General features: G+C 38.8%; 1 protein-coding gene and 1 long non-coding RNA gene across 2 annotated transcripts; one reads left to right on the plus strand and one right to left on the minus strand.

The window, feature by feature from the left end:
- Positions 1-1941: 1941 nt before the first annotated feature.
- Positions 1942-3870, minus strand: LOC132130158 (deoxycytidine kinase 2-like). The gene is made up of 7 exons (XM_059541827.1): positions 3641-3870; positions 3232-3347; positions 2913-3106; positions 2675-2822; positions 2454-2569; positions 2277-2376; positions 1942-2143 (listed from the first exon to the last, which is right to left on the minus strand). Exons 1-7 carry the CDS (start codon positions 3732-3734, stop codon positions 2117-2119), a joined length of 795 nt encoding a protein of 264 aa, XP_059397810.1. The 5' UTR covers positions 3735-3870; the 3' UTR covers positions 1942-2116.
- Positions 3871-7677: 3807 nt separating this feature from the next.
- LOC132130667 (uncharacterized) lies at positions 7678-27399 on the plus strand. Its single transcript, XR_009428754.1, has 3 exons — positions 7678-7847; positions 8031-8118; positions 27047-27399. It is a non-coding gene; the product is annotated as an uncharacterized LOC132130667 (long non-coding RNA).
- The last annotated feature ends 236 nt before the right edge of the window (positions 27400-27635 follow it).

A 27635-nucleotide genomic window follows, 5' to 3' on the forward strand; every position in this document is an offset into this window, starting at 1 on the left:
TTTTCGAGAGAGTAGAGGTTAATTTGTTTTCAGAATCATATTTAGGAAGTTTTGTGAATTTTCGAGGTGTCGTGTTTACTGTAATGCAATGGAAGATGCATCATAATAGTCGGTCGCCACCTGTCGAATTATTTTAGGAATATAATATCTAATGTTGACAGTTAAAAGTCTGTCATCTCTGTATACGATATTAGGCAACTCTTATTATTTAACATGTTAGAACTGTGTCAATAACAGTTTAGAGGAGGGCGCGACCGACCTGGGTGAAGCAATACCCGGATTTCTGTGAACGATTGAGTTATGGGGCTTGTAGTTTATTTTTATGAGTATCTGATATTGTGTAAACATTATAAAATATACCGATAGGAGTAATAATATATTGTATCTAGTGGCGATATTGTACTTTTTTCTGGAAATTAGTTTATTTTGCATAGGGATACTTTTGTCATATTCATCTGCATAAATATATTTACCTTTTTATTTTGGTATAGAAGCTGAGTGAGATACTTTCATATAAAATGTATGACTTTATGCTATTGTGATTGGGAGTCTATTGAAATCATGAAATGTTAAATTATTCTAAATAACAGTTTTCGTTTCTTTTTACATGTGAAAGTTTTTTTTTTTTCAGGTGATATTTTTACAAGTTGCATGCTTAGTTCACTTTCTTATTGTATTATTGCTTATTTTCACGGCAAATATTGGTTTTATATGTGAATTTATAATGTCATTGAAGTTTCACATTTTGTTCAGACTCTTCACTTGTAACTAAAATATGAATATATTCATACAACCTTAGATTGGTATATACCATGATTATGGTATTAATGTAAATGCATGCATTTCACGTACAATGGCATTCTTATTTTTTCACCGTTTCTCAATGTCATGCAGACATATCATTACAGCTCATTTAACATTTACAAGCATTGTAAAAAAAAAAAAAAAGATTTAAGGTTAAAATGGGGTGGGGTCTGAACATAGAAAAAATTAACCTGAAAACTGGCCTTAAATGGGTTGACCATGAAAGCTGAATATTATGAAAGGGAAAGTGACATGTGGTCAAGTATGGTGTCCCATACTCAGAATATGTACTCTGCATTTAACCCATCCAAGTGTACACACACAGCAGTGAGTGATGAACAAACAAACACACACACACACACCGTGCACACCCCAGAGCAGTGGGCAGCCATTTTTGCTGCATCACCCAGTCGAGGTATTGAAGGTTGAAAATAGCACTAGTTATTCACTCCCCCTGCCCCAAGTACCAAGACTCAAATCTGTGACCTTTGGGTTATAAGTCCGTTTTGCTGACCATGCCACGGCTGCCTAAATTCTACTTCTTTTTACGAAAGCTAAAGCATAGAAAGAGCCACTGGTGAGTGAGTCAGAGTTCTGACAGCTTGTATTACAGGAGCAAGAGTTGTAACTAATGGGCAACTAATCGTAAGGCAAAGTGGAGAGAATTGGCTAAAGCTTAAGAAATTAATGGTTATGAAACCATTTTATTTTTCACTCTATTCAGGCTGTACATCTTTGTACCTGAATTTTCACTCTATTCAGGTACATCTTTGAGTACATATTCTTCCCACACATGACCAATTAGTATACAGGTACATGACATTTCCAGTTGCTTGTAATTACAGGGCAAAGAATTTTTTAAACATAATTTTACAGGCTGCACTCAAAAAGAGTCATTTCTATCAGACAAAATCTTTAAGATGAGAGAATAAGAGGTATTTTTAGATTTTAAAAATGTGATTCATTTCCATGTCTTTTTAGCAAACGCTGACATTCCCAACTTTACTTTGGCTGCGAGAATCCTGTAACATAAACTGTCAACTTTTCACTCATGGAATAATCTCCAGATAAATATTTATCTCCTGTATATGTTATTTGTTCATCACATAAGAGTTTAAAACAATGTTTTGTAAAAAAAAAAATATATATATATATGTTTTATTATACAAAGAAATACATATGTACAACAAGGTAAATATAAAATAAGCTTAAAAAATAAAACCACAAATTCATCCACAGGCATAAATCCCCAGAGTACTACTGATAAAGCACCAGTTTACATGATTGACACAAATTCATGTATATTTGTAGGCTACAGGGTGCTCATAAACTCCTTCACCTGAAAGGAAACAAAAAAAAACACTTATTTAAGATGTAAAATCATGTCCAAACATGGCAGTTCTAAAACACTATTATTAGAGACAGTATTTCTAATTATTCTATCTGTCCACAGACCCATACAGTATATGTACCTTATCAAGAATATCTTCTTGCTTAATTCTGTCATTTTTAAAATCCTCATTAACATCCAAGACCAGTATTGGAAGGTCTTTAAGATACTTAAAATCCAACCTGTATAAGACAAGATACCCATTTAGATACTCAAACAATGAAAAACAGTTTCAGCACATAATAAGGGGATCACTAACTTTGTGGTTCGGTTGTACAGCCAACACTCATGCTTATAATGAAGCTTTTCCAGGTAGTCCAAGGGAATCCCTTGTTCCTCCTCTCGTCCTCTAGACTGAAGACGCTGCATACACCTCTGCAGATCATGAGTTTAATCAATACATCATAAAATTCTCACATTTACATCACTTTTATGTTACTACAGGTGATTCATGCACCATGTAAGGAGCTGTGTGTTTACCTCGGGATCAGCACGAAGATAGATCATGGCATCAAGCTCAATCTGGGACTCAAACTGAGTGAGGAGCCATGAATGCCAGTCTTGATAGATGGCCCACTCAGTCTCATTCAGATCTCCAGACTCAAAGAGGTTAGAGGCAAACACATATCTGTAGAATTAAAAACGTAAGACTTTTTTCAGTTTAACACCATTTTTAAACTTTTTTCCAAATTCCAGACAATCTGTTTAATGTATGTACCGATCGCTGTAGACAGAGCGCTCGAAGAACTGGACTGGTTGCTCTGCCTGCTGAAGTTTGGCAGAAGGAGGCTGAAGCTGTGCACGGACGCGACTCAGGCAGGCGTAGGTCTGGAAAATGTAAGACCAGCGACTGGGCTTGTCATATAACATCTGCAGCAGGTTGCCTCCACTCTTCTGGGATGTACTGAGCTCCTACAGGGATAGAAGGGTATAGGTTATTTAAAAAAATAAAAATAAAAATTCACTCACGTTAACTTTTAAGACTGAGATTAAAGACACTTCCTTAATGAAATGTCTTGTATACAGACATACTGTACCTCATACTCATTCTCTGTGGTTTGTACATTGCACCACTTCCCAATGGGCTCTGGTATGACCTCCCATTCCTCAGACGCCCGCTCCAACAAGCGCACAAAAGTAGACTTGCCTGCCGCTGTTGCACAAATACACATGTTTTAAAATACAATACATAAACACAAGCAATCCGAATTTGCTTTGTGCATCATTGTAAAAGATAAAATGTACAGTGTTCTCTTCCACCTACAATAGCAAGGCACCAAACCCCGAACTGCTACCTGGGCACCACAGCAATAATGATGTGTGTTCACTACTGTGTGTGCACTGGGATAGGGTTTAATGCATAGACTGGTTAAATGCAGAGCAAAAAGGTGCGTTTTATTTTATGTATATTATTTTGTTGATTAAACCTAAATTAATTAAACTTACCAATGTTTCCCTCTATTGAGATCTTCAATGCCCTTTTTTCGAAACTGGGGTCAACGTCGAGGCTTGAACAAAATCTCTTCGGAGGAGTAGTCATTATTGTTTAAAATAAATTAACAAGCCACTGTATTATAGATATTTTTAACTCTCCAAGACAAGCTTAATGCTTCCGCGCGCGCCTAAAAACAGTTTGATCTGCTTGAAATTCGCGGCAAGTCTTCACATGGTCAGCGACACGGGGGAGGGGCTCTGAGAAATTCACCGTGTGATTGGCCACGTCCACAAAAGCCTCTGTTTCATTGGTTGGCGTTTACAGCGTGTTGAGTTTTATGGATCTGCCTGTTTGTTTTCAGCAGTTTCCTGTTACTTTATCTTGTAAACATGACGCATGACAACGTTCATAAACCTTTCAGACCTTTAAATTATGCAAACCCCCCAAGATTCAAAGGGTAAGTCGAAGATGTGGACGGAAAGATCAAAATTGTAGATAGACGATAACAAAGTAAATGTACTGTAGTTATCATTTAGGTAACGTTAGATATCATTATTACTGTAACATTGTTCAACTACACGTTACTAAAAGTATGAAAACATGACAAATATTACACAATGAAACTGGGAGCAAACATGAGTGTCCCGATGAGACTGTAATACTTAACTAAATAAAACAGCTAAAGGAAGTAGTCAGAAATGCACATTTGTGTACAAAAAAATAAATAACGACAGCCAGTTTAAAAGTGCTGCCTGTTATATAAATCAATGTGGCCGCTAGTCTGGCTGACCAGCAGATGGCAGCAGGTGACTACGGAATCACGAATGTCAAGAAAAACTGTTTTCCGCACATTTTGTCAACTTCATCTAAGCTGGGAAACAATAGTCCGTCAAAGACGGGGAAGAAGGGAAGAAAAGGGGGAAGAAGGGAAGAAAAGAGGGAAGGAAGGAAGAAAAAGAGAAGGGCAAGAAGAGAAAGAAAAAATGAAGAAAAAAGGGGTGAAATTTGACATTCAAAGACTGATTTTCCTACTCTGAGATCAGAATAGCAGAATTAGATGAAGCAATTAAGAAAATAGCAGTAGGGAAAGCACCAGGATAAGATGGCCTGACATCGAATTTTTACAAATTCTTTTGGGTTGACCTGAAAGGTTTTTTATTGGAGGCTATAAAGTACTTTTTTAGCAATAGGACACTTACACCTACAATGAAACAGGGTTTAATAACTCTCCGTCCCAAACAAGGCAAAGACAAAAGATATATCAATAATCTTCGCCCTATCACCTTATTGAACACTGACTATAAGCTGTTTTCACATGTGATTGCTGACAGGTTGAGGAATGGTCTGGCTGATGTTATAAGTGATACTCAATCTGGTTTTCTCCAAGACAGATCTATACATAACAATATAAGATTGGTATTAGATCTGTTAGACTATAAGCACTTAATTAAGGATGATGGAATTATTCTTTTTTTGGACTTTTACAAGGCCTTCGACATGGTCGAACATAAATGTCTTTTAAGGACTCTGGAGTGTTTTGGGTTTGGGAATAAGTTTATTGACATAATCAATCTGCTATATACAGGCATCAACAGTTCAGTGTCTCTGCCATTTGGAACATCTAAGCGCTTTGATATAAAGAGAGGCATTCGACAAGGTTGTCCAACCTTGCCTTTGTTATTTATCATGGTAGCCGAATTACTAGCAATCCATGTTAAAAATAGCCCGAACATCCAACCTCTAAATGTCATGGGAAATTCATTGGTAATAAGTCAATTGGCAGATGACACCAAACTTTTTTTAAAGAATGCAAGACAAATTCCAGTGGCATTAAAAGAGATTTCTTTGTTCTCCAAAGCATCTGGTTTAAAGTTGAATATGGAAAAATGTGAAATTTTAACTATTCAAGACCATGACATGATTAATATGTATAATATACCAGTTAAAAAGGAAGTCAGATACTTGGGTATTATAATTTCTAAAGATAAAAAGGTTAGAGAAACATCCAACATAGAAAATATCATTCAAAAAAATAGAACTATTCTTAACAGTTGGCTTCAAAGGGACTTACCTGTTTTTGGACGTATTTTACTTACTAAAATGCAAAGCTTGTCAAGACTTACCTTCCCAGCCTACTCATTGGATATACCCAACAAATTAATTAAGAAGATCAATCAAGATAATTTCGATTTTATATGGAAAAATAAATATCATTATGTAAATAAAAGCGATACAGTGAAACCTGCCAAAGATGGGGGGTTAAATGCCATTGACTTTGACCCAATGAATGGTACCATCAAATTAAAATGGTTACAGAATTTTATTATAAAAGGTGATAATTTTTGGTTTGATTTCCCCTTCAAAATCTTCAAAATGGTTGGTGGCATACATTTTTTGTTAAGATGTGACTTCAACATCTCCAAACTACCGATTAAGCTTTCAACTTTCCATCAACAGGTTCTCCAATACTGGAAACTCATATACAAACATAACTTTACTCCTCACACGGTCCCAATATGGAATAACAGATGTATATTAATTAAGAGAAAATCTTTTTTCTACGGTGAATGGATGGAAAAGGGTGTCTGGTCAATTGTTCATTTATTAGATAATTCTGGTAACTTCTTAACATATGATGTTTTCATCCGGAAATACAGTTTGATGTGCACTGAGAGGCAATTTAAAACTGTAATTCAGGCAATCCCACAAGCTTTGATCACTTTAGTGAAAGGCATGTTAACATACTCTGTGGTTATTCCTCGAGAGCCCACGTTAATCATAGGTGTTTGTAATTTCTTAGATAAAAATAAATGTAATAATAATTTTTTTAGAAATGTTCTCACTTCGATCTGCTTCCCATCACCACTCAAGAGAAAACATATCTTCCAGAAATTTACCAGTGATTGTTTAGTGAAGATAAGAACCAGTTACATTTCTTTTCCTATTTCACCGAAGGTAAAAGAAGTGCACTTCAAAGTGATGAATGAGATTTATCCATGTAACAACTTCTTGCATCAAAGATTTAATATGTGAATGTTTGTACTTTCTGTAATTCTGACTTTGAAACCGCAGAACATCTCTTCTTCTCTTATAGTGTAACCCAGACCTTCTGGGATGCTTTCCAGTACTGGATCATGTACGATACACAAAATATCCCAATGTTAACATATGAATACGTTAAATTTGGTCTTCAAATAGAGAACAGAACAACCGAGTTTGGAGTGAATAATCTGATTTTAATGGCAAAATATTTCATACACAAATGTCGATTTCTTAAAACATCCCCTGTCTTTAATGCCTTTCTAAATGATATAATTTTGTATAAACAATCCACAAAAAAAGCCATATTTTTTTATGAATACTTATGCAAACTCATTCCTTAGTGTCTACTGCTGAGTCTCTTGGTCTCTTTTCCCTTTATTTATTTAAGGTTTTTTTTTTTTTTTGGAAAATGCATCAATGTTGTACTCCATGTTCAATTCATGTTGTAAGATTGACTGAATATGATTACAGTGTGCCTTGTTGTATGTTTGATATATGAATCATTAATAAAAAATAAAAAAAAGACTGATCTTCCTTAGCATGCGCAGTGATACATCTTCCGGTTTCTTCTTGCGTTAAATTCGCGCATTTATATTACACTGTTTCCTATTGCACCCGGGTTCGAATCCAGCTAAAGACTTTTGTAATATTGTTAATTGCTTTAAATAAATGAAGTTTCAATGTTAATTTTAATGTATATATGTGCTTTGTTTGATATTTTTTTATGAAAATTTAAATACACCAATGGAAATGGGTTTTGTTATTATTAGTTATTTAGTAGTTGTTGTATTCATTTTTATTCTAACTAAGCATGTTATTATTTGTAGTTGTATAAATATTTATTTTAAGCATGTTGTTATTTGTAGGTTTATTGATATTAAATCTGATTTTTTTATGAAGGTTACATTCATTCAAGACACCTTCAAATCTGTCATTTCTAATTATGCTTTCATGCTAAAAGTTTATGCTGAACGTTTCAGTTAGTCTTGAAATGTAACGTTAACACTTTTTTTCTCTGTCTTAGGTGTTCTTGGAGCTATAATTAATGTTATAGGATTGTGTGCAAGAATCTTAAGCATGAAATAATTGACCGACATAGTCTTTGTCTAACTGAGATATTTCAGTCTAGGTGAGAGAAAGTTGGTCAGCTGTTGACAGCTTTCACAACAAATCAAGGTTTGTCTATATCCGATATAGACTTGCATTGCATAATTTTTAACAGTTTAAGTTCTGAAAATGCATCACAAAATGTTTACAATTGGTTGTGTAATGCAATCAAAATTGTGCTTGATTGGTTCTGCTTTCTTGTGATAATTTCTTTCATTTTATTAATCAGTGATTCATTTTATTCCCTAACAGACTAAAGAGCAAACTGATGTCTCTGGTGTTCAGAGGACTCCCGATCGTCTTTGGCCACAAACCTACACATTTCTATAAAGTATTCTTTGTAAGTAACCTCTTTTTTTCTCTCAGAATATCTAAAAGAACATAAAAACATAATCATTTCACCATTAATTGATAGTTCCTGTGTTTTATACAACCTCTGAGAAAGCCTAAAACCATTAAATTATTACAATAGCTGTTTTAACATCTTTGGTGGATCTGTTTGCTTAAAGGTTTAGCTCATTCAACATTTGCTCACCCTTATGTCGTTACAAACCCTTTGGACTCAAGTCTTTGAGTTAATTTTTGAAATACAGTTGTAAGTATAGTTCAAAGAAATTAAATTTAAGTAAAATTTAAACTTTAAAGATTTTTAGCTGAAACTGTGGTCCTTGTTGATACATTTAATGCAAGTCAATGGCTACCATCACTTGGAGTAAAAAACAAACAAACAAAATTAATACCTGTGTCTCCTGATGATACATTGAGGTGTTATGAAGCAAAACAATCAGTCAGTGCACGAACCTTAACATTATTTTCAGCATTATTACCTTTTAATCCACAGCTCCGGCACACAGTCCTGAGCATGTTCACAAATGTCTGGAGAGCATGCAGTGTGTGTTGTATTGGTCATCATCAAAATGGTACTTGCGTGTACTTATCTTGGATCCCACAACCTATATACACACTAAAACACTAAATACACTAAAAATCATTTGCTTGTGCAGTCAGCTTCAGGAAGATTGCTCATGTGTGAGTTTGCTACTGTGCATACATTATATGCGACAGGAAACTCACGCTCCAGACTGTTGCAGGGTTTTTCCTGGGTCAAAATTGGTCTTCGGTGTTGGCTCACCGACATGGTCATCCACACACAGCAAAGAGTACCCTAGTACCCACATGATCCGCAAGTTCAATATTGATAATAAATGTTAAATTTAAAACAAATACAAAGAAACAGTTTTTTTTATGCTATTCATGAAAAAATGATCACTGTCATCTTTTCTTGCCCTCTTTGCAAAAAAAGCTGTGATTTTTCCATGACTGGCTTTCATAGTTAAGAAAGATAAAATCCTTTTTTGGTAGACCTGATAATTATTTTAGTATAATCATATCAATTAAAAACGTAATGTTAAAAGGTGTAATAGTGTATTTTTTTACCATATAAAATTTAATAAAATTAGCAGCTAGCTAGCAACTCCAGTCATCTCACTCCAGTCTAACTTTAAACTAAATTATTTTATAGGTAATTTACTACACATTGTCATAGGCCTATACATACTGTGGATTATTAAGGCTAAATTTTACTTAAAACTCTTGCTAAGCACACTGGGGTAAGCACACTTACTTTCTCATTTCAGATGTGTATGTTCTTCTAAGAAGTAATGATTTGTTATACATCGATTCAGACACTGACGGGCAGACCAATTGCTTTAACCATTCATTATAATGAATCGGCTCAAAGGAGTCATTAATTCACAAATCAGACTTCAGCGGATGTGTTGTGTGGGAATCCTGGCTGTTAGGACATCGTGAAAGATTTGTCAACACACACACACACACACACACACAAAACACCTCATAACTATAGATTTTTTTTTTTTTTTTATATGGTGCTGAATAATTTTTGGTCCCAATTTTATTATTATTATTATTATTATTATTAATCAATTTCACCTAGTGGTCCACTGTATGAAGAATTTTTGGGTATAATATGTCGCAGTTTCCTTTATTTTGCTATACTCATCTGCATAAATGTATTATAGTCTCCTGCACCTACTAGTAAAAAAATATATAAAAAAATATATCTGGTGTCTGAATAATTGCTGGTTCGACTGTGCATTAATTCTTGTTAAAACTACAAAGTAATTCAGTCAAGAGCAGTGTGTGATTTTCTTTCTTTCATTTTCTTGGATTAACATTACAGCAGCTATAAAGCTAAATTAGGCGCGGTCACTTTAAGAGACAATGAATCCATCCAATATAATACACGTCAAATTGTATTTGTATTTGACGGTACAAGAGCATAATAAGGCAAATTCTGTGTTCAAGGTCAAGCGTTTTGAGACGCCTCTCTCTGGATGAGCTCTGAACACCAGAACACCTCAGTGCTGAATTGGGCTCTTTCACATCCTTTTCTGTTTGTTTAAACTGCGATTAAACTGCGGGATTAGTTGTTCGTTCAGGTGCAGGAGGAAGTTCGAGGAGAACTTCACAAAGGAGAGCTCAGTTCAGTGTTGCTGTCCGCTATACGCGGCTCTCTCTCCGCGTGCGCAACGAACACAGCGCGCGAGTAACAGCTTCTCAGTTCAGCTTTTCCGCGTCCTGTGTTTGAATGCTTTAAACTCTTTTTCAGGGGTGTGATTCTTCTGGAAAAATCCGGAAATATGGCTTTTCCGACCTGAAAATGATGCTCTCGTAAATCAAGCAAAAAAATAAAAAATAGTCCGGGGGGGTGGAGGGGGGGTGGTTCGGGGTGTAGGCAGTTGCGATGGGTCGGGTATTAGTAAACATAATGATCGCTCACCGCTGTCAACGTTTTTTGTGCCTTTGAATCATGTCGTCATGTCACTCCGCAAGTAGTCCAATAATTTGTCACGATTGAAGTTCAAAGTGTACGCGCACCGTTCTGAATGCGCACACACCCAACCATCTACTCACGTGAACAGCTTCAGTTGACTGACGAAGACCGTGAACACGGGTGATTCATGTAAGCAAATCCAATATATTGTCTTTAATTTTTATATGCAGGTCTAGTAAAATTTGACCAATCAATTGATCACTTTTGTCATGATTCCATAACATTAATGTTAAACGATTCTGGGCTAACTTAGCAAAGTAACGCCATGTTGGTTATTGCTTACTTCTAGCTAGAAAGTTTAGCAGCTTCTACAAGGCTCGAAATTGCCAACATTTTTGTCGCATATGCTCCTGAAATTTAATCTGTGTGACCTAAAAATATATTTGGGAGTATCGTTATATGCGAGGAGCATATGAGCATATCTGTCCACTAATGACTCGTCCGATTTGCGAACTAATGACTCCTTTGAACCGATTCACTTTAATGAATGCTTAAATCTGATGTGGGTCGAGTTTCCCGATAACAATGTATCTTAGCTCTGAAAAGCGCTCTCAACGTGCAAGGTTATAAACGCTCTCCGCAAATCCATGCGCTTTTCCCAAAAACTTTACTTGACATGAACGCATTCTACGTGCTACTTAAGAGTCGCTGTCCATTCGCAAAATTCGTGCTGAAATATAACCTATGGAATCGTATTCTGAACGTTAAACCTAATAATCGTCTTTTGTTGTGAATTAGCAATCATAGAAGTCTATAATAAAGCACTGACAAAATGGCCGAACAAAAACACAAGAAAAGATACCTTTCAAAAATATAGAGGCAAATAAAGATGTAATTTTTAATAGATGTAAAGGACACCATAGAAATAAGGAAAAACAAATCATCTGGGAGGACAAGAAATGCCCAATAAATGGCTAGTTTTCATGCACGTCAGCAGCAAGTTATTGACAGATTTTTTGGATTTCATCCCTATTTTGCCCAGTCTTTGAAGCATATTTCCCACATTACTCCTTTTATGATTTTTTTTTTTTGTTCAATCATTTAATTTAGATGTGTATTTAAATTTTTCTTCCCTTTTTTAATTAATTATTTTATAAATTCATTTAAACAAAAAACAAGTACAATATTTTTTATTAATTTATTATTATACTATATAAATTATGTCACTGTGTGCGTGTGGTGGTGGTGGTGGGGGGGGGGGTAAGTGCACCGTATAGTTTCCTGCTTTTTTGTCCTTTGTCGATCACACCTATGCTTATTAATGTTTAAATCGACAAGTGGCAAGGTTTAACAACATGTGAAAATGGTAAGCTTTTGTGACCACAAGCAGCAGTGGCCTGTCAACTGTCCTGAGCGTATTTTTAGGCTGGCCTCAGCCAGACGGTTGAGATCTCCAGGGGCACCCCCTCAGCCGTGTGCCCCTATAATCGTCACCAACTTTCACCCCACTAGCGACGACCCTGGGATCAGCTGATTTTGATGTGAGGGAGAGAGAAAAGACAGAACTGAAGATGGAGAGTGCCCGCGCGGGGGAGGGGCGCTGTGCTCGTTCTCTCCGTCACACCATCAGTAGCCTGCTTCACTCACAAAACCCAATTACAGATCAAATAAGGCTTTGGCGGCTGCCAAAAAATTTTCAATGTAGGAAAAACCCTGTGTTGTAAATGCACTCAGGACTGCTTGCAGAGGTTTTGGATGTTACTCAGACCAATTGTTTTACTTCGTAAGACCTCAGTGTATGGTCAGGAGTATCCACAGGTATTAATTTTGAAACTATAGTGGCCGTTTGTCAACGAAGTAACAAAAATCAAAGTTCAAATCAAACAAAATCAAAAGACCACTGATGCACCGTGGGTTTTGGTGTACGTGGGTGGGAAAAACATCAGGTTCAAACAAGTATTAAAATTCAAGAAAAACTCGAGCAAACACAGAACAAAGAAAATTTCCTGTGCCTCTCCCGCTCCAGTAAAAAACCATATGCCTAACCTGGTGCATGCTAAACCCTGCCGTGTGCTTACCTAAATAACCTATAGTGCCCCCTAGCGTGCATGAAACAAACAAAACAAATAATAAACGAACAAAATGCTAACAGAAATTTAATCATAATTAAATTAAAAATGAATAAATGTATCAAAAATGAAATCTAAACACAGCACTAAATAGCTCCAACACTCCGGCCCCTAATTGTGCATTAAATCACAATTACGTCAATCTCCCAAAGGTATTCACTCAACCCTAACCTATAACTAGATATAGCATATCATACATCAGCTTCGGTTTCCGGTCTTCCTTGTGGTGAACCTAAAACAAAACCAAAGAAAGATAGCGACAAAAAGGGAGAGAAAAAGCAAGAAAGAGAGAGTCCATGGAGTCACACCCCTGCTTCCAGCAGCAGGCAGATCTTGGTCACTGGCCTCTCCAGAATGCTGGTTCTTGTACGAAGGCGCACAGAACGCACCAGGCCACTTGCATCTGCTCTCATGTCCAAAATTCTCCCCATCAGCCAAGATCCTCTTGGGGCTGTGGCATCTGCAATGAGGATGATGTCTCCAGGAGTGAGACTTCTCCTTGGTCTTATCCACTTTTGTCTCTCTTGCATCATTGGTAAGTATTCAGCAATCCATCTCTTCCAGAAAAGTTCTGCAATATATTGTGCTTGCCTCCACCTCTTCCTGATGTACAGGTCACTGTGGTCAAATAATCCTGGTGGCATGACTGGCTTGCCTTTTAATGTCAGAATGTGACTAGGTGTGAGTGCCTCCAGGTCATCTGGGTCATCAGAGACCTTTGTAATTGGTCTGTCATTTAATATGGCATCAGCCTTACAGAACACAGTATGGAGTCCTTCATCGTCCATAACTTTGTTTGAGAACTGAAGTGAGAACACTCTTCACTGAACGAATCAAGCGCTCCACATACCGCTGTGATGGGAAGCTGCAGCTGTGTTGAAGTTCCACTTTATGCCATCCTCAACAAAAGCTCTCTGAATGTTTCCATGATTTAACCCAGCCAGACTTTCTGACTTTCTGACAAAGCTCTGACAAAGTTTGTACCATTGTCAGACCTAATTGAGGAGACTGGGCCTCGCCTACAGATGAACCTTCGGACAGCATTTATACAGGAATCTGTATCCAGCGTATGTGCCACCTCCAAATGCACAGCACGGCTGTTGAAACATGTGAAGAACACTCCATCCCTTTTAAGAAGACTCCTGCCTCTTTTAACGTCGATAGGCCCAAAATAGTCGACTCCTACATCCGTAAAAGGGGCTCTATCAGGCAACTCCCTTTCCTCAGGCAAGTCTGCCATCTTCTCTTCAAGAAGCTTTCCTCTATTGCGTCTGCAGACCAAACATTCAGATATCACCTTCCTGGCAGCGGAATTTGCATTAATGAGCCAATACCTCTGACACAGCCTAGCCAGTATGTGATTTCTTCCTGCATGCCCCAGTTGTTGATGAATATGGCACAGAATCAGTTTGGATACATGCAGATCTTTGGACAGAATGACAGGATGTTTGGATTCTGTTGGCATTGCTGCTCGACCCAGCCGACCACCTACTCTGAGGATTCCATCATCCATCACAGGATCTAGTCTGTACAGCGGACTCCCCTTGGAAACACTTTTGCAGCCACTCTTCAATAAGGCAATTTCAGCTTTAAATTTATGTTCTTGAACATACTGAATGATTGCATGTTCTGCTTTCACAAAATCATCAGGAATCAGACTCTGTCCTTTGAACATGGTTTTAAAGCTCTAAATTTTCCTTTCCACTACAAGTCCTTGAGTCTCCAGCTCGTCCTTGTTGAAGTCTGCAGAGGCACACAACTCCTTCCTCTCATGTCCCAATAACACAAGAGCTCTCTTAACCCTCAGCAACCAAACAACAGACCTTTTTAGTCTTTTCCAAGATGAAAAGTAATAAAGCAGGCGATCTGTGGCACACTCACAATCCACAACAACAGAGTTTGCTGTCAAATCCCTTTTGACATCTAGGTCATTTACAGGAATCGCATCGAGATCAGCATCCAACTTAGGCCAAACCTCCTTTGGCTCACAAAGAAACTCTGGACCATTTATCCATCTCCTGCCTTTTAGGAAAGTCTCTGCCCTCATTCCTCTTGATGCATCATCTGCCGGATTCTCCTTTGATCCAACATATCTCCACTGATGAACACTTGCTGCGTCTCTGATGAGAGAAACGCTGTTTGCGACAAAAGTGTGAAATCGCCTAGTTTCATTACAGATGTATTTAAGAACAGTTGCGCTGTCGGTCCAGAAAACTGACTTCTCCAGTTTCAGTTGCAACTCCTTTTGAAGCATTTTATCAATGCGGACTGCAAGAATCGCCGCTGTGAGTTCCAGTCGAGGAATCGTTGTCTGCTTTAGTGGAGCAACTCTGGCCTTTACCAACAGAAATGCAACCTGAACTCTGTCATTCTTTTTCAGTCTCAAATACGACACTGTTCCATATCCAACTTGGCTGGCGTCAGAAAAGTGGTGAAGCTGTGCTGTGTCAGGGTCTCCAAAATCTCCGGATTTAATACAGCGATTCACATTGAACTCAGCCATCTTCTGGAGATCCTCCAACCATTCAAACCACCTTTTAGAGAGGGAATGAGGAATGGCTTCATCCCACCCTAATCCTCTTCTACAAAGCTCCTGTAACAACAGTTTGGCTGGAATAGTAAATGGGACTAAAAATCCTAATGGGTCATACAGTGAGCTGACCACAGACAAAATACCTCTTCTGGTCTGTGGCTGTCTGTTCCTGTAATGAGGTCCTAAACTTTAATTTGTCGGTTTCAATGCACCACTGTAGTCCCAATGCTCGCTCCATTGGAAGTTGGTCTGCGTCCAAATCCAGCTCCATCACTTCCTTTGCTCTACAGTCTTCAGCAATTGACAGCAACACTGTTCGGCTGTTGCTGATCCATTTTGAAAGATTAAATCCTCCTTTGTGACAAAGTGCAGTCAGATCCTTAACGAGTTGCACTGCTTCCTCCTCTGAGGCCACTGATTTCAAGCAGTCGTCAACATAAAAATTGCTTTTGACTGTATTTACCACTTCAAGAGGGAAATGTTGGGCATTATCAACTGCAGTTCTCCTCAATGCATATTTTGATACTGCCTCCAAACAAATGTACTTTCATGCGATGTTCCTCTGGAGAATGTGAAGTATCTCCACCAGGCCACCAGAGAAAGCGGAGAAAGTTGATATGCTTTCCAGAAACATTGACCTTGGTGATACATTGCTTGAATGTCGGCCATCACTGCAACAGGCTCTTGTCTGAATCGAACAAGGACCCCGATTAAAGAGTTTGTTAAATTAGGGCCCTGCAACAGCTGACAGTTCAGTGATGTGCCTCTGTATGCTGCTCCACAGTCAAAAACAAATCGCAGCTTACCCTTTCTGGGATGATAAACCCCATGATGAGGAAGATACCAAACATTTCCATCACTCTGCTTTAGTTGATCAGAAGGTACAAGCTCAGCATATCCTTGCTTCACCATGTCATTTACAAATGTGATGTATTGTTCCTTGAACTGACCATTCTTGACAAACTTTCTTTTTAAGCTCTGGAGGCGCTGTTCTGCAACGCAACGATTGTTTGGCAGCAGGGGATTTTCCTCCTGGAAAGGTAAGTCAATGCAATAATGGTCTCCAATTAACTTTGTGGTGTTGTTCATAACGTTCATAAACTTTACATCCTCTCTGGACATTTCAAGCTGCTCATCCGATGACCTCTCATTAAAGTCATAGTTAAACTGTTTAACCAGCAATTCCTGAAGATGTTCAACAGAAATTCTGTTTGATGTTACAGCAGAGTAATCACTTTTATTCCTGTTGCTCCCATCAAGAAGTGGACCATTAATGACCCACCCAACTCTGGTTCAGACAGCATAAGGTCCCTCATCCTGGCTGTTGATTAGCTCCCAGGGCTCCATCACTTTTGGTGCATCCGTTCCAATGAGCAAATCAATGCCTTCATCAATGTCATGAAGCTTAACAGCCTTGAGATAAGACCACTGTTCCAAATCTTCTTGTCGTGGAATATTGAGTGTGGAAACAGGCATATCCTTTGCGTTAAGACGCCAGGTAACTCAATAAAATCATTCAAAAAGACGTCACTTCCTGTTTGTTGTTGGCGGCTGTACTGCGTTTGAGCTCCGTCACTATATTCTTTTCATTGACTATTTTTAACTCAAAAATCAATTGTATACATCATCGTTTCCGTTTATATAACGTGTGAATATATCCTCTATTGTATTCTACAACAAAAACAATCAGAGCGCCTCGCTATCACTAGTTTTATTTTGATCTCCCGGGTCCGCTATTAGCTTTTAGCCCGTTAGCATCAGCGGCGTGGTTGCAGCTAACTGCGCTAACATTGCTAATACTCTATTCACACACATTACCACTGCTGTACTCACTGTTACTTGCTTTAATGGCGGATGAATGTCTCCACTCTGTGCAGCTCGAGCTCGAGGCCGTGGGAAAGCAGATTCGCGACCTGGAGGTGAGGCAGGCCCAGCTGAGAGAGCGGAGAACCGCGCTGGAATCATCCCGGGCTGACGCTCACAAGTCCGGGGTAAGTATACAGCGATCTGTTAACAGTCCCACCACGTCTACTCCGTGTGTTTCTCTGCACAGGCCCGGTGCACCCAGGACGCGATCTTCCCAGATGTCCTTCACTGCGACGCCGGGACACCACGGACCCTGGGTGCATCCACAGCGGAGGACGCGAGCCGGGTCCCGGGCGACGACTTCTCCCCCTCCTGCCTTCGACATCTCCATCCGGAACCGCTTCGCTCCCCTCCGCGAGACAGGACGCGACGCTGTGATCATCGGAGACTCCATCGTCCGACACGTAAGTGCTACGTTAGCCGAAGGTAAAGTGCACACTCATTGTTTGCCTGGTGCTCGTGTTCTCGATGTTTCTGCGCAGATACCCGCGATCCTGAAGGTCGACGAGAGCCCCAGAGCGGTCGTGCTTCACGCCGGGGTTAACGACACCACGCTGCGGCAGACGGAGACGCTGAAGAGGGACTTCAGCAGCCTGATCGAGACGGTTCGCAGCACGACGCCCGCGGCGACGATCGTCGTGTCAGGACCACTGCCCACGTATCGACGAGGACACGAAAGGTTCAGTAGACTTTTTGCTTTAAATGAATGGTTGTTGTCATGGTGTAAAGAACAGAAACTGCTATTTGTTAATAACTGGAATCTTTTCTGGGAGCGTCCTAGGCTGTTTCGCGCTGATGGATTACACCCCAGCAGAATCGGAGCGGAGCTGCTCTCTGACAACATCTCCAGGACACTTCGCTCCATGTGACTAGTAAGACAATTCTCTAATAACTATTATGATGAGTTTTGTTCCACCCGCTTAAATGATAAAAGTACTTGTGCTGTAAAAACTATTAAGACTGTGTCTGTTCCCCGAATAGTGAGGTCAAAATATAATGTAGGATCTAAAAAAAATCTTATCGTAATTAAACCAGAAAAATGTAAAGTAAATGAACAAAAACAATTTTTAAAGTTTGGGCTCATAAATATTAGATCACTCACACCCAAAGCAGTTATTGTAAATGAAATGATCACAGAAAATAGTTTTGATGTACTCTGCTTGACTGAAACCTGGCTAAAACCAAATGATTATTTTGGTCTAAATGAGTCTACTCCACCAAACTACTGTTATAAGCATGAGCCCCGTCAGACTGGTCGTGGAGGAGGTGTTGCAACAATATATAGTGATATTCTCAATGTTACCCAGAAAACAGGATACAGGTTTAACTCTTTTGAAATACTTCTGCTAAATGTTACACTGTCAGACATGCAAAAGAAATCTAATGTATCTCTTGCTCTGGCTACTGTGTATAGACCACCAGGGCCGTATACAGAATTCCTAAAAGAATTTGCAGATTTCCTCTCAGACCTTCTAGTTACAGTTGATAAGGCGCTAATCATGGGAGATTTTAATATTCACGTTGATAATGCAAATGATACATTAGGACTTGCGTTTACTGACCTAATAAACTCCTTTGGAGTCAAGCAAAATGTCACCGGGCCCACTCATCGTTTTAATCATACACTAGATCTAATTATATCGCATGGAATCGATCTTACTGCTATAGATATTGTACCCCAATGTGATGATATTACAGACCATTTCCTTGTATCGTGCATGCTGCGTATAACTGATATTAACTATATGTCTCAGCGTTACCGTCTGGGCAGAACTATTGTTCCAGCCACCAAAGACAGATTCGCAAATAACCTGCCTGATCTATCTCAACTGCTATTTGTACCCAAAAATACACATGAATTAGACGAAATTACTGACAACATGGGCACTATTTTCTCTAATACATTAGAAGCTGTTGCCCCCATCAAATTGAAAAAGGTTAGAGAAAAACGTACTGTGTACGTACTAAGGTCACAAAACGCTGGACTTTTGGTAGTTCCTAGGATAGCAAAGTCCACTAAAGGAGGTAGAGCTTTCTCACATTTGGCTCCCAAACTCTGGAATAGCCTTCCTGATAATGTTCGGGGTTCAGACACACTCTCTCTGTTTAAATCTAGATTAAAAACGCATCTCTTTCGCCAAGCATTCGAATAATGTATCTCTTAAATTGTGAGTGTAGTTGCATCTGCATTTTTATTCTTTAGCTTGGGTTAAACTAATTTTACTTTGTTGGATCAGCAGCTATGCTAATGATGTCTCTATTTTGTTTCTATGTTTTGCCACGGGATGTAACTAGGATTTACACAAGCTCCAGTCTGGATCCAGAACACCTGAGAAGAGATGATGCTGACCCTCAGAGGACCCCAGATGATGCTAACCTTGAATCAACAAACAGAACTAACAATTATTGCTACATGTGTGACTGCATCCTATAATTACTATTAATTAATAATATTGATAGTTCATCATCTAGCTGACTACGTCTTGTATTATTATTATTATTTTTATTTTTCTAAAATCCTGTCAAACGTGCACAAACTACTAGCCACTACTAAATATTGTAGAAACATAATTTTCTGTAAAGTTGCTTTGTAATGATTTGTATTGTAAAAAGCGCTATACAAATAAACTTGAATTGAATTGAATTGAATTCATATTTATCCCAGACACTTCAAGACCGGACAGCATATGAGCATTTACAATCTTCTTTTGACCCATTGTTCTTAACAAAATACTTGTCCTTTTACACTTTACATTCAATCTTCTTGCCAAACTATCTGTACAAAATGTTCCTGAACTCCCGGGATCCAAGAAAGCATATGTCTGCACAGTTTTGTTGCTCTTCTGGCTCTTGACTTTGACTGGAACAATAAAAAAAATTGAGGCATCTTTATGACCAGCCCCAATATGGCCACAAGTCTGAGACACTGAAGGTGAAACATTTGTTGAGCTCACAGACTGTTGATTGGAGGATGTTCCTTTATCCTGCCGCTCTATATGAAGGACACTTGGGTGCTTTTGGTGACACACATTGTAGTCCAAATGTTTTCTACAATCTTTACTTATGTGGCCCACTTTCAGACATCCAAAGCAGATTCTTTTTTCTTTAATGAAATTAATCTTGTCCCTGTGTACTTTCATTTCGAACTGTGAGCATTGATCCAATGAATGATTACCTTGTGAACAAAACAGGCAATTGAGAGTAAAGTGTCTGGCATTGTTTCCTGTATGTTGAGTTATAACTCCTTCTTTGACTGCAGTGACATTAGTGGCAAAACTGCTCCCTCTTTTCCTTTGTTTGAAGTGACTGGCATTTGATGTTTTGGAGTTGGTGAGCTGTAGGTCTTTGATGTTACCAAAGACTGGATCAGAAGCAATCTTGACTTGTCTTTCTATAAATCCCACCAGATCAGTGAACGTTGCCCTATCACCTCTTCGTTCTTGCAGATCACAAGCAACATTTCTCTCCCTTAATTTATAGGGAAGTTTTAAGATGATACTCCTCATGTTTGATGGTAAGTCCAGCTCTTTCATGTGCATCAACTGTTCTGTTAAATTTGCACATCCACGCAGAAACAAAGAAAATGATTGCAACCCTTTAATATCCTCGCTTTTTACAGGTGTCCAGTTAAGTATCTTTTCCATATATGCAGCAGCAATTTTGTGTTCATTTCCAAAGTGCTCTGCAAGAAGACTTTTGGCTCTGTGGTATCCCTGCTCTGATGGTAAATGCTGACAACTGTGCACCAGGTCCTTTGGCTGCCCCCTGGTGTACTGTTCAAGAAAATGTAAACGATCACTCCATTTATCTATTTTAGCCTCCACCCCATTTTCAAAAGCTCTGATAAAAGATCTGTATTGGAGAGGGTCTCCATCAAACACAGAGATGTTCCTGGCTGGGAGGACAGCACACAGATTTTGTTGGACTAGCAAAGCAGCAATGTCATTTTGATTTTGCATAATGTTTAAAAAATCATTTTGATAGTTGTTTTTAAGGGGAAGTCGTGGCCTAATGGTTAGAGAGTCGGACTCCCAATCGGAAGGTTGTGAGTTCGAGTCCTGGGCCGGTAGGAATTGTGGGTGGGGGAGTGCATGTACAGTTCTCTCTCCACCTTCAATACCACGACTTAGGTGCCCTTGAGCAAGGCATCGAACCTCCAACTGCTCCCTGGGCGCCGCAGCATAAATGGCTGCCCACTGCTCCGGGTGTGTGCTCACAGTGTGTGTGTGTGTTCACTGCTCTGTGTGTGTGCACTTCGGATGGGTTAAATGCAGAGCACAAATTGTGAGTATGGGTCACCATACTTGGCTGAATGTCACTTCACTGTCTGATGGTGAGCATGTCCCATGTGCACTCCATTTACAATTTGCATCACATGAACTGGAGCATCGGCCTTTAATGTCATTTCATCCATTTGTTTACTTTGTCTTTGTTTAGGCTTAACAACTGATGGTTGGAGTCCAGAAGCAGACAAACCAAGAACATGATCATTGCCATTCATGATATCTGGGACAAAAGTGTTGGCGTCGGCCAACACTGGCGTCGGGAGTGAGTGATTTAAATCACTCACTCCCTGTGGCTTATTCCTTTTATAATAAGAATTAATACTAAACAACTAAACATACTAAGTTAAACATAACTAAACATTTTGAGCCACACTGTGACCTGGTTTCCAAAACATGAAGCTCTGCCTTTGTTGCTGCCAATTCCGTTTCAAGCTCAAGTTGCTCCATTTCTCTCCTTAGTTTTTCCTGTTGCGCTTCTATTTGATGTTTCCTTTTCTGCGCAGCGACACGCTCCTCAAGCGCTGCCTTGTCGGCCTCCGCTTTAATGCGCGCAGATGACGTTGAAGAAGTCCGTGATAGTTGAGAGTGTGCTTTTTCAAAGCTCGTTTTTACACTTGAAATATTGGAGACACTATCTTCAGGATTTATTTCATTAGCATTGCATTGATCATCAGGAGTATCTTTATTTGGCTCAGCACGTGAATCATGCGCATCAGAGAGCCATCCTTTTACCTTCTCAGTGAAATCACGATATTATGTCATTTTGTCCGTGAAATATTTACTTTGTCTTTCAACTTCATCTTTGGGCAAAGGTAGACTCATAAAAGATTTATGGACATCATGTGCGTCTTCGCAACACCTTACAAACACAGAAAGCTCATTCTTTATTGAATCAACATTTTCCTTTGATGTCATTAACTCATTCATGTGTTTCATACACCTTTTGGCCTGTTTGCATTTTTCACTCCTTTTTTCCTGGAGTGTCATCACACTATATTCTATACCTTTAGCAGACATTTTAACAGTTCTTTTTTGGCTTTTCAGTGTCGTTTGCACCAACGTCAGACATTTCCGTTTCTTTTATTTATTTTCCTTTTTTTTTAACAAATCACACAGTTCATTGATGCACAAGAGAGCAGGTTTACAAAACACACGATGATTATTGATCATCAGATCCTCTTCATTAAACAAACACACACTGCCGGACTTTTTATGCATGAATGAAGGCACGTAGCCATGCGTAAAGGTAGACGTGCGACATTCAACCGACTCCTTGTGAAATACTGTCAAACTCCACTCGCTTGGCCGTTTTCCATTACGGCTCTAAACAGTTATATCACTGACTTACCGGTTTCTTTTGAGAAGGTTGAATGTCCTGTGTGGTCTGGGCCGGAATGCGCCCTGTCGCCACCTCGGCTGAATCTAAAATATGCTTAATGTCCTTTGTCCACAAATCCACATCCAAGCGATCCGATAAGTCCAGTATTGAAGAGTTCAAAGGCTGGTTTTTTACTTGATATAGTGGCCGTTTGTCAACAAAGTATCAAAAATCTCAAGTCAAAGTTCAAATCAAACAAAATCTAAAGACTACTGATGCACCGTGGGTTTTGGTGTACACGGGTGGGAAAAACATCAGGTTCAAACAAGTATTAAAATTCAAGAAAAACGTGATTTATTTTTTGACTGAAGTCGAGCAAACACAGAAAAAAGAAAATTTCCTGTGCCTCTCCCACTCCGGTAAAAAACCATATGCCTAACCTGGTGCATGCTAAACCCTGCCGTGTGCTTACCTATAGTGCCCCCTAGCGTGCATGAAACAAACAAAACAAATAATAAACTAACAAAACGCTAAAAAACTAATTTAATCATAATTAAATAAAAAATGAATAAATTTATCAAAAATGAAATCTAAACACAGCACTAAATAGCTCCAACAGATACATTAAAAAAATATATTTTTTTTTTTAACTATCAAAAATTGTTTCCATTGACTGTTTTATATCAATCACCAAGGACCACTGTTTCAGCTAATAATTTTCTAAGGTTCTACTGAAGAAAAATTTGGATGGGCTGAGGATGTGTAAATTACCGGCAGATTTTCATTTTTGTGTTAACTGTTTTTAATGGATCATCATAAGTTTCTATTCCTGCATTAAAAGTCCATGTTACCAAAATTAAAATAATCGTTGTGAAGACAGAACTCCAGCAGTCTTAACAAATTGCATAACATTATTGATGGTTATGTAATGAGAAATTTCATGATTGTGCTCTAATGTTTTTAGGGTTCTGTTGACGATTACTGATGACATTGGAATCCTCCTCATTGAGCATGAAGGCTCTCATCTTCTCTCCATCTCAATCCAGCCTCATCGAAGGCCATCACTGAAGGAGAAGTTGTGATGGACAATATTGACGACTTGCCAAAAGCTATGAGCATTCTGTATGGACTTGCATACATACTGCATCTCAACTACCCTAAATCTATGAAAAACACATTCCAGTTCATCCAACAGGTATTTCTCATGAAAAAACAGCTTACAATGTAAGGAAATTCGTGAGCTGCAATGAGAAGCCACTTGTGTTTTGTTGTATAAAACTTTAAAGTGTGTTCTGTCACTGCATATTAGTGCTGTTAGTGCTCAGTTAATGTGTGTTCACACAATTTTTCAAGGGATATAGCATATATTGTTGAATACTGTGTGCTCATGTTTCTTCCACAAATGAGTTACAATTGTTAGCAAGTGCTTTCAAAGCTTATCTTGCTTTCGAGTGCTTTCGAGCCTATCTGGCTCGGCTCTGTGTTTATCTTCAGTTCTCTCTTCACAGCAGTTCAGTCAGTGTACTGTTTGAGTACATGCATTACTCCGGGATATTGGTTTGTTTTAACTCAGAGGGAGTGTCAGCTACATTAAAAAAGTTAACAGCTTAAATCATTTGTGGATTAATGCGTATTGGAGACACGAACCGTTTAAAGTTTGATTTGGTGTTGAATTCAGTTCGATTTGGTGTACTGGTTAAACATATATGTTTATATAGATAATTTCCATGTGGGGAGCTACTATGAGTCTCTTGTAAAAAAGCTATATCTATACTTTTCTGTTCCATTTCTTCAAAATATTCAATCTTTTTTTTTTTATTCTTTCCACCATTAACATTCAAAGAAGCAAGATGCACTTCACTCATTATAAAAAGGAAAAATAAGAAAAGATACATCCTACAAAGCCAAATAAAAAAAAATGATTCCTAATTTTCAGAGCAAACAGTATCATTATTCAGCGCAACGCAGGTGTTTCTCAAAATTTTTTAAATCTATAAACTCCTTTGTTGGTAAAGCAGTTTCTAGCCATCAAATTCTTTGCTCTATCAACAAATTGCTTCAGATCAGGGAAATATTCTTGTACTTGTACTCTTTTATTTTTTGTTGATCTGAGGAACAATTTTATGTCCTCAAGTTCATAATTAAGAGAAATTGGTTCACTTTGTGAGAGACTCACACTGCATTCAGCGGAATCGCTGTCACTCTCTGTGTCCTGCATTTCATTGCCTTGTAACTCGTCAGTTTTACTTATTTTCGCATCTAGTGACTTGTTTTTCATTTTTCTTTTTTGAGGGGTCTTAAAAAGAAGCTTTCCATCCTCCATTGATAACTGTGCCTCCTTACAATTTTCATTAACAACAACTTGCATCGGTTCAATGGTTGTACTACTTTCCTGTTGTTTATCTGTCAGAGAAACAGTAGCTGAGGGTATATCATTAGAAGCGGACACAGTTTGCCCACTCCGAGATCAGTTTGCCTCTGCCTCAATCTCCCCGGAGCACTCCATCACATTACAGCCGCGTCTTCTCCTGTCACCGCTACAGCGGCCTCCACTACACCTTTATCTTCACTACCTTGCACATTCTCATTCTCTGTTTCACCTATATTTTTATTCTGGCAGGTCTGAATTAAATGAACCATTTTTTTGTACCCAGAACACCTGATCTTTCCAGTAGTAACAAAAATGCTGTAGCTGAAATCATCAATCCTAAACTTAAGTTTTAAGTCTAAATCCACATCATCAGGAATGATCATGTAGATGAATCTCCTACGTTTCAATAAAGGCTACTGTATCTTTTTTATTGGAGACACCAACTTGCCATAACGTGACAAAGCTTGCGTTAATATCTCATAACTCACGAAAGGTGGCACATTAGATTACTTTTTTGTCAGGTAAAGAAAGTGGGAGGACCGAAACTAATTCTCCAACAACTACAATCCCCTTTTCTAACAAACCATTCGCTTTATCCACACTATCCAGAATTAGGGAGCAGTTGGGGTTCGGTGCCTTGCTCAAGGGCACCTCAGTCGTGGTATTGCCGGCCCGAGACTGGAACCCACAACCCTAGGAGTCAACCTCTCTAACCACTAGACCACCACTTCCCCAAAAAAGACTTGGCGTCTCGTGAGTGAGTACAACACCTGTCCCCGCTGGGCCAATATGCTTCCCAAAAAACGTAAAGCACGCGGCCCTAGGTGTAACAACAGCGAGAAAAGGGAAACACACAAACAAAACCAGCGTAGAGAATAAAGCGAGAAGGGTTCACTCACGCCGCTCTACACCACCTCACACCACTCCATCCACTCGCGCTCAACATCCGCACTGGAAGTGTGTGTGAGAGAGAGAGAGAACAATAGTTATTTGGGTTTAGAGGCCTGGGGTCTGATTCACGAAAATCTTCTTAAGAAATAAATTAAGAAATTTCTTAAGATAAGTTCCACGAAGTTCGTTCCACGAACATATAAATATTTTTCTTCAGAAGAAAATAACAGGCATTATCTGAATGAATACATGACGCACTGCTAAACTCACACTATTGTATTTTTGCGCTTCCTGTAGATTACCCTAATAATCATAATAAACATGCACCATAGACTGTATATTTTCATTGTGACTTCGACTGGCGATCAGCTTCACGTTTTTAATGCGGCCTGTTTTTGAACAGTTACTTTTAAAATAGCCTGTCTCAAGCTGCAGCAATATGTTTCATTCATTTTTGTGCCGTGTTTTTGCGCTCTCATCTGAGTGAACGCTTCCCGTATTCGAGTCCGTGCTTCTACAGCAAATGCGTTTATCGTGTTTTTGTGACATTTCAGGCTTGGGTCATGCTGTAGTCATACAGTTGCAATATTATTCAATGTTAGGATGGGAAGGACTGAGAAAGCAGCAGTTACTTCTGGAGTGTGCATGTGGAAAGACATCAGCAGGAAAGAAGTCAGACCAGCTCCATTGAGGGAAATCAGCTTCCACAAACTAAAGAGGCTAGACAGGCAGCTTCCAGGAGCTTTAACATCTGCTAGGAAAAATAGTATCACACCCAGAGGCATGTACTAGTTGACACAGCCTAGATAAGCTTCCTATTGCCATAGTGTTTTGACACCATAATGTTGCATGAGAAAGGTGTTACTTGGTGATGCAGAGATGAAAATGCCTACTGACACAGTTTTATTATTATCAGTATAATTTGTTATGTTAGTTTGGATAGGTCTGGGTGTGTCTTCAGGTTACTTATTTTAGAAATTACATTTGTTTGTTGTATATTGTACACCTATGTGTTAATGCTCTGATGTGAACATTATGCAGCACAGTAACTGTGTCTTTTTGTTGCTCTATTATCAGTGTTGACAGATGATGAAATCAGGGAACTGCAGGTTGTGGACCCCTGTGCTGCAGTGCTGACAAGCCTGGAAAATAGTGACACAGACACCACATCATCTGACACTGATTCAGAGGAGCATCCTGACTTACTTGAGCCTTTGACTGCTTTATTTTATAACACTCAGGGAACCTCATCAATCTGAGAAACTGGAATTTGTGACATGGCAACAGTCAAAAGTCAAAGGATTGGTACACTTATAGGGCTGGTCGAATCACAAGCACTAAACTACACCAATTGACCATGACTGACAAGATCAGCAAAACATACCTTAATAATATAAGGCAGTATAAAAGAACAGTTAAATGTACCATCTGTGCTCTGGGGTAAGAACATGGAGGAAACGGCAAGACAAGCCTTCACTGCATGGGATAGCAAGATGTACCTGCTGTGGCGTGATAGGAGTGATAGACATAAAATGTCCCTACAAATACAGCGTCAGCCTTCAAGGATGTACAAAAGACGAGCAGTTTTCTCTGGACAAGTCATTCACATTGAAGCATTTACAAACATACTACTATCAAAGTCAACTTCACATGTTTGTGTGTGATG

This window comes from Carassius carassius, chromosome 47 (assembly GCF_963082965.1).
Source record: "Carassius carassius chromosome 47, fCarCar2.1, whole genome shotgun sequence".
Classification (NCBI taxonomy): Eukaryota; Metazoa; Chordata; class Actinopteri; order Cypriniformes; family Cyprinidae; genus Carassius; species Carassius carassius.